The sequence below is a fragment of the Lepus europaeus genome, chromosome 5, assembly GCF_033115175.1.
Source record: "Lepus europaeus isolate LE1 chromosome 5, mLepTim1.pri, whole genome shotgun sequence".
Lineage (NCBI taxonomy): Eukaryota > Metazoa > Chordata > Mammalia > Lagomorpha > Leporidae > Lepus > Lepus europaeus.
The window spans coordinates 7,406,524-7,413,976 of record NC_084831.1 but is presented as its reverse complement, the minus strand read 5'-3'; the positions used below and the strand labels follow the sequence as shown (position 1 = coordinate 7,413,976).

Sequence of the window (7,453 nt, the reverse complement as noted above, 5' to 3'; positions counted from 1 at the left end):
TCTTTTTCAGCAGCCACAGGCCAGGGGCTCGGAATCTAAGGGAAAATGGCCAAATCCAGCCTGTGCGCTCGCGGGCTGCGACAGGGCTGCAGGCGCCCCGAGCCCCCGGACGCGGGTCCCAGCGCCCCCACACCGCCCCGAGCCCCTCGCTCGGCGCCTCCGGCCCCAGAGAGCGGCGCGGAGCTCAGGGCCGGGGCTGCGCCGCCCTGGCCAACGCGGCGCTGGAGCAGGGACGCCGGACCCCTGCCGCCCGCCCGATCGCCCCCGGAACCCGCCCGGCGGCCCGGGCCGGCCCCACGTGGCCCGGAGCCGGCCTCACTACCCTGCTGCAGCCGACGGACGGCGCGCCCCAGCCACTCGGCGCCGCGCGGCGGACCGGCGGCCAATGAGCGCGCAGCCAGGCCGCGCCGCCGATTCGCCGCGCGCCGCTCCCGCGCCGCCATTGGCTGGGGCAGGCCCCGCCCCCGCGCCGCAGGCCCCGCCCCGCCGCCGGGTTAGGTTGCGGCGCGGGCGGCGGGGCGGAGCTGGTCCCGTTGTGCTGCGGCTCCGCGCGCGGCCTGTAGTCCCGGGCCCGCGCCCCGCGCCGCCCGCCAGCCATGGAGCCCGGCCCCGACGGCCTCGCAGCCCCCGGCCCCGCTGCAATCCGCGAGGGCTGGTTCCGCGAGACGTGCAGCCTGTGGCCCGGCCAGGCCCTGTCGCTGCAGGTGGAGCAGCTGCTGCACCACCAGCGCTCGCGGTACCAGGACATCCTCGTCTTCCGCAGGTACCGCGCCGGCCGGCGGGCTCCCGGCCGCGCGCCCCGGGGACCCCTCCAGCCTGGGGCCCGGCGGGCCCCCCACCGCCGCCCCGGGAGCCCGGACCGCGCTCCTGCTCGCCGGCGCCGCCCCCGCCCGCCAAACTGTCAGAAGTTCTCGCCAGCTAGGCCGGCTCCCCGGCCCCCGGGGGTGGGAGGGGGCCGCAGGAGCGCGAGCTCCACGTGTCAGTCCCGGGGCGCGTCCGAGCCCGGCCGACCCCGCGCGGCGGGCCTGCCCGCCCATCCCCGCCACGTGTCCCCCCGCCGCTCGCCCCTGGGCTGCCCGGCGGGGCGGGGGGGGGGGCGCGCTGCCCCCGACCCCCGAGGACCCGGGCCCCCGACTGTCACCCCGCCGCCCGCAGTAAGACCTACGGCAACGTGCTGGTGTTGGACGGCGTCATCCAGTGCACGGAGCGCGACGAGTTCTCGTACCAGGAGATGATCGCCAACCTGCCCCTGTGCAGCCACCCCAGCCCGCGGAAGGTACGCGGGCCGCCCGGGGGAGGGGGCGCCGCCGCCGCCCGCCCCGCGCTGACCGCCGCCGCCCGCAGGTGCTGATCATCGGCGGTGGGGACGGCGGGGTCCTGCGTGAGGTGGTCAAGCACCCGTCCGTGGAGTCCGTGGTCCAGTGCGAGATCGACGAGGTGAGTGGCGCGGGGTTTTCTCATCCGGAAGACAGATGCTGGGAGGGTCCCACGGCAGCACCGGGGCCGCGGGTCCCGGTCAGGGGCGGTGCACCCTCGGGCACCCCTCGGAGCCGGCGTTCTGGGTGGGGGATGGGGCATCAGAGGCCAGGTTTGGGGTAGAGGTGCCGGCTGAGGGAGGGAGGGCAGTTGGGGCAGGCAGGCCTGGGCCTGAGAGAGCAGCAGCTGGCGCTGTGGCCGGGGAGAGGGTGTCCCACTGGCCAGAGGTCGGAATTAGAGACCTCTGACGGGGAAGGGCCAGGGATGGCGGCAGTTGGGGGTGCCAGGGGCCTGCCCATTGCGCAGATGTGGGAACCGAGGTTCCAGAACGGGAAGGGCTTGCCCGCAGTGGCCCGGCTCCAGCGCCCCCAAGCCCCGCGGCCCAGCCTGGTCCTCCTGTGCCCCCTGTCCCCCTGTCCAGGATGTCATCCAAGTCTCTAAGAAATTCCTGCCAGGGATGGCCGTTGGCTACTCCAGCTCAAAGCTGACGCTACACGTGGGCGACGGGTTCGAGTTCATGAAGCAGAACCAGGATGCCTTTGATGTTATCATCACCGACTCCTCAGACCCCATGGGTGAGTGGGGCGGAGCCCCGGGCCTGCAGGGGTGGGGAGGGCGGGGCGGTACAGGGTCTCCACGAGTCAGCCCAGCCGGTCAGAGCCCAGCCAACCCCGGTGCCCCCGGGGACCCCAGCACAGTGGCGGCCTGGCCTTGGCCCACTGGGGCAGGCCTGGGGAGAGTGGGATTTAACTGTGGACCCCTGCGCCCAGAGTTGGGTTCTGAATGCCAGAGGCCTGGTTTCAAATCCCGGGACAGCTGTGGGGGTCCGTGGGGTGGGGTGGGGGGGCCCGGGCGGTCTCAGCCAGGGGTGCTCATCTCCCCCGCCCGCAGGCCCCGCCGAGAGCCTCTTCAAGGAATCCTATTACCAGCTCATGAGGACGGCGCTCAAGGAGGACGGTGTTCTGTGCTGCCAGGGTGAGCCAGGGGCTGGGGCGGCGGGGCGGGGCCAGCCCTGCCCGGCGCTCACCGCCGGACTGCCTGTCCCCCAGGCGAGTGCCAGTGGCTGCACCTGGACCTCATCAAGGAGATGCGGCAGTTCTGCAAGGCGCTTTTCCCCGTGGTGGGCTACGCCTACTGCACCATCCCCACCTACCCTGGCGGCCAGATCGGCTTCATGCTGTGCAGCAAGAACCCGGTGAGCTGGGAGCTGCCCCCAGCGGCGGCGGTGGGTACAGGTGGGCCCCGAGAGCCCGCCCCTCATGGCCCCTGTCCCCGGCCCCCAGAGTACCAACTTCCGGGAGCCCGTGCAGCAGCTGACGCAGAAGCAGGTGGAGCAGATGGGGCTCAAGTACTACAACTCAGACGTGCACCGCGCGGCCTTCGTGCTGCCCGAGTTCGCTCGCAAGGTGGGCGGCCGGGGGGCTGTGGGACGCAGGGCCCCCCCGCACAGCCCGGGGCGTCCTCCTGACCGACCTCGTGTCCCCCCAGGCCCTGAATGATGTCAGCTGATCCCACGTGCCGCTGCCGACACCGCCGGGGACCTCGGACCCGGAGCCTCCAGGGTGCCTGAGCCCACCAGCCCCGGGCCTCGCCCCCTGCCGGTCTCACCCACCCACCAAGTGTTACAGGCCCCAGAATGCTGGGCGGACTCTGTGCGTCTGTCTGTCTCTGTGCAAGCCTCTGCCAGCTGTGGATAGCACCGTCTCTGCCTTCTGGTGCCCCTCACCAAACACGAGTATTTATAACAAAGCGTGGAATCCTGTGTCCCCTGACCTTGACTGGGCCCGGCAGCGGCCCCTCTGGCCGCAGTGTGCTCCTGAGTGCTCGGTCTGTGTGGGTCCTGGGGCCCCGTCCAGGCAGGCCGGGTCCTCCCAGCCCCCACAGCCTTGACCTCAGGGGCACAGGACACAGCAGTTACCAAGCCAGACCCCCAGGGGTTGTTAAGATCCAAGTGGTGCCTCTGCTCTCTCCTGGGGCTGCTCTGAGCGTTTCCAGGAGAACTGGGGCCACGCAGGGCGGGGTCGGGTCCCATCCAGGTGCTCCATGGGCCACGGGCCCTGGCGGGGCCCCCTCCCCCGGGGCACCATCCGGGATCAGTTACCTGGGGTCCATTTAAGCACATCAGGAGCTCAAGCCTGGCGCAGGTGGCAGGCCTGACTGCTGGGGACTCGGACCCGGGTTCAGATCCTGCCCGTCCCCACTCTGCCAGGGTGGTAGCAGCTCCCCACCAAGTACTGAGACGTGCAGAGTGCAGGTGCTGTGGTCCCTGGGGGAAGTCCATGTGCACAGGCCTGTCCCCTCTCCAAGGTGCTGAACCTCCGGTGCAGTACCCCTGGTACGCGCCTGCCTGGGTAGAGAGCCGCCCCGAGAGCCAGGTCAGGATACAGATTTGGAAAGGGGAGGCCACCCCCTGGGAGCTCCAGGAAAAGGAGCCTGCCGCCCAATCCGTCCCCTGGCCTGGGCAGAGGAGGCTCCGACCCCGGGGGCTTAGGGGGTGCCGCGGTCCCCTCCCTTACCTGGGCGGGAATTTTAGATCCCTGACTCTTGGGATGATTCTTGAATGTGTGGGGAAATGGCGGGGCCAGGAGAGCCGGGGCCAGCTTTGCCCCCGCCCCAGGCCAGTCGCTGTGCCTCTGGAATCCGCGTGTTCAGGCCCTGGACCCATCAGCACGTCTGGCTGCAACCCAATTTCCTTTCCACCCTCTGATGCCCAGGAGTCCTGAAGGGCTGGGGAGTTGGGGTCTGCCCCGCAGGGTCCCACTTCCAGGGGAGGCCAAAGTGGGAACAGGAGCCAAGCGGCTGCAGGGTCCTGCCGTTAGCGGTCAAGGGCAGGTTGGCCATAGCTGTGTGGAACCCAGGCTCAGGTTGCACAGGAAGGGGCTGACCAGGGCTGCTCAGCTGGCACTGCCCGTCCCAGAGCAGCCCCATCCCTGCTCACCCAGGCTGGCCCGGTCTCCTGCAGCACAGCTCTGCCCAGCGGGGACGTCCACTCTGCCAGCCAAGCTGCAGGGGAGGCGAGGACAGTCCTGGAACTCCATGTCTGCAGGTTCTGGAGTGAGCGTGGGTCCGGATCTCAGCCTCCCCAGACCCCTGGCCGCCTTGTGCAGTCTGCTTAGCAGCAGCAAAGCCTCACCCCGCACAGCTACACTTGCAGCATGCGCGAGCCTCGCTCAGAGTCTGTGTCGCGTGACACAAGTTCTCTTCCCAGCTCTCAGCCAAGCCCCCTGCACACGCCTGCCCCGTCAAAGCAAGTGTGCTATGCTGAGCCCCAGGACAGGGGCAGCATACAACCCTGTCTGCAGCAACTGGCCCGAGTCCCCAGGGTCCCAGCAATCTGGGACAGGGTCACAAACCCAGGCCGTCTGTGGCATGGGGTCAGACTGGTCCTGTCTGCATGTTTTAAATGTTTGTCAGGGCCGGGGCCGGCGGTGTGGTGTGGCACAGCGGGTAAAGGTGCCACCTGCAGTGCCAGCATCCAATATGGGCACCGGTTTGAGTCATAGCTGCTCCGCTTCCAATCCAGCTCTCTGCCATGGCCTGTGACAGCAATAGAAGATGGCCCAGGTCCTTGGGCCCCTGCACCCACATGGGAGACCTGGAAGAAGCTCCTGGCTCCTGGCTTTGGATCAGCGCAGCTCTGGCCATTGTGGCCAATTGGGGAGTGAACCAGCAGATGGAAGACCTCTCTCTCTGCCTCTGCCTCTGTAACTCTTTCAAATAAATAAATAAATCTTTTTTTAAAAATGTATGTAAATATTTGTCAAAACTAGACAGCCATGCCCCCGGGTTAGGGCCCCCATTAGCTCAGGTAGCTTACTACAAAGAAACAGTATCTGCCCCGAGCAGCTACCTTCACGGCCCCTCCTAGTTAGTACACCGCTCACCTGTGCCAAAATGCATCGCTGTGCTCTCCGTCCCCAGTGCTGCCCAGAGCTACAAGCCGTGGGACATCCTCATGGGAGTGTCTCAGCACGAGAGTCTGGAGCACACCTGCGTTGATGCTAAGGAGGGGACTTGGGACTCCCGGCGGCCTGGGGATGGGGTCTTAGCACTGAGAGGGCCACCAGGGCGGAGACTGCCGGAGGGGCCGCTGGAGGGTGCGGGGGCTCCGGCGCCTGGCCTCGTGCTCTTCAGCTGTCTCCTTGGTTATTTCCTGCGCGATTCAAAGACTGTCTGAAAGATCTGCTTCCTGCTGGCCCACCCGCCAAATGCCCGCACCAGCTGAGAAACTATTCGTTCCTGGGATCGAGCACGGACCAGGGCCGTGGTCCCCCGAGCCTTAGCTGGGGAGGCTCTGGCTCGCCGTGGCTCACGTGGGCAGCCAGCCAAGGATGCTGGCCATGGTCCGGAGGCTCAGTGCTCCCCACAGAGACCTCTCCATAGAGATGCGCAGCGTGGCTTCCCCAGAGCAAGGGAGTGGAGAGGGCTGGGTGGGAGCTTCGATGTCCTGTACGGCCAGCCCCGGAGTCGGCCCTGTACGTTTCGGCCCTGTCCTATCTGGGAGCCTGGACGGGATGGGCTTCCATAGCTCGAGGCAGGACTCACTGCAGCCCTCTAGGCGCTGGCCACACCCCCTGCTAGTCTCCAATGTGCCTTTTTTTTTTTTTTTAAGATTTATTTATTTGAAAGGCAGAGTTACAGAGAGGCAGAGGCAGAGAGAGAGAGAGAGAGAGAGAGAGAGAGAGGGAGAGAGAGAGCTTCCATCCGCTGGTTCACTCCCCAAATGGCCGTGGCGGCTAGAACTTGACAAGACTGAAACTAAGAGCCAGGAGCTTCCTCCGGGTCTCCCATGCAGGTACAGGGGCCCAGGGACTTGGGCCATCTCCTCCTGCTTTCCCTGGGGCATTAGCAGGGAGCTGGATCAGAAGTGGAGCAGCTGGGACTTGAACCAGCCCTGCAGTCTGTGGCTTAACCCACTGCATCATGCTGGTCCCAAATAAATAATAAATCTTTAGAAAAACGGCTGGCGCCGCAGCTCACTAGGCTAATCCTCCACCTGCGGCGCCGGCACACTGGGTTCTAGTCCCTGTTGGGGTGCCAGATTCTATCCCGGTTGCCCCTCTTCCAGGCCAGCTCTCTGCTGTGGCCCAGGAAGGCAGTGGAGGATGGCCCAAGTGCTTGGGTCCTGCACCTGCACGGGAGACCAGGAGGAAGCACCTGGCTCCTGGCTTCGGATCAGCACAGCACGCTGGCTGTAGCGGCCATTGGAGGGTGAACCAACGGAAGGAAGACCTTTCTCTCTGTCTCTTTCTCACTGTCTAACTCTGCCTGTCAAAAAAAAAATTTTTTTTTAATTAAAAAAAAAAGAAAAGAAAAAAGCCCTAAGCCACAGACTCAGCTCGTCCCGTTCTGAATGGGCCCCCCTCTCAGAGCTTCTCCAGGGCCCCAGGCAGCCCCCAGTCTGCCCGCACACGCCAGGCAGGCAGAGCCCACTTCCCAACTCCATCTGGGTCTCCCCTGCGGTGGCAGGGATTCAGGTACTGCTGCGCCCTGGGGTGCACACTAGCAGGACGCGGGACTGGAGGCAGAGTGGCCAGGACTGGACCCAGGCGCTCGGAGATGGGGTGTGGAGCCCCCATGTGGCTACATAAGGCACTGCACCAAGCACCTGCCCCTGGAGCCTGCCTTTGCCATGGCCATGAGCAGGTCGCGAGCCCTGGGGATCAGCCAGAGCCCCACGTGGGAGCTGACCGCACACTGCTGCGTCTACTCGCTCGGGGAGTTCAGGACTTGGGCGGCAGCCCCCCGACTCCTCACCTCGTACGTCGCCAGGAAGCTCCAACTTCCTCCCGGTGGCGTCCATGGCAGTGGCTGGCTGTGGCCAGGTGAGCCAACCTGCTTCTGAGGGCTCTCAAGCAAGTCCTCCGACCCTTCTGGGGTGTTCTAGAACAGCAAGACTTTAACCCCCTCAGAGGGCAGCTTCCCAGTGACCGAAGGACCCCTGCAGTTGGCACCACCCAGCAGCGCCACCCTGTGG

The 7,453-nt window shown here is 66.4% G+C and overlaps 1 protein-coding gene across 1 annotated transcript; it reads left to right on the top strand.

Annotated features, from left to right (window-relative positions):
- Window positions 1–581: 581 nt before the first annotated feature.
- On the top strand, window positions 582–3,225 carry SRM (spermidine synthase). Its single transcript, XM_062190430.1, has 8 exons — window positions 582–763; window positions 1,156–1,276; window positions 1,345–1,437; window positions 1,898–2,051; window positions 2,368–2,451; window positions 2,526–2,671; window positions 2,760–2,882; window positions 2,965–3,225. Exons 1-8 carry the CDS (start codon window positions 597–599, stop codon window positions 2,983–2,985), a joined length of 909 nt encoding a protein of 302 aa, XP_062046414.1. The 5' UTR covers window positions 582–596; the 3' UTR covers window positions 2,986–3,225.
- Window positions 3,226–7,453: the final 4,228 nt, after the last annotated feature.

Bases quoted from the DNA above. Each gene is read 5' to 3' on its own strand.
- SRM (XM_062190430.1), top strand. From the start codon at position 597: ATGGAGCCCGGCCCCGACGGCCTCGCAGCCCCCGGCCCCGCTGCAATC. The intron at 2,052-2,367 runs GTGAGTGGGGCG...CCCCGCCCGCAG, and splicing joins CGACTCCTCAGACCCCATGG to GCCCCGCCGAGAGCCTCTTC. The intron at 2,452-2,525 runs GTGAGCCAGGGG...CCTGTCCCCCAG, and splicing joins CGGTGTTCTGTGCTGCCAGG to GCGAGTGCCAGTGGCTGCAC.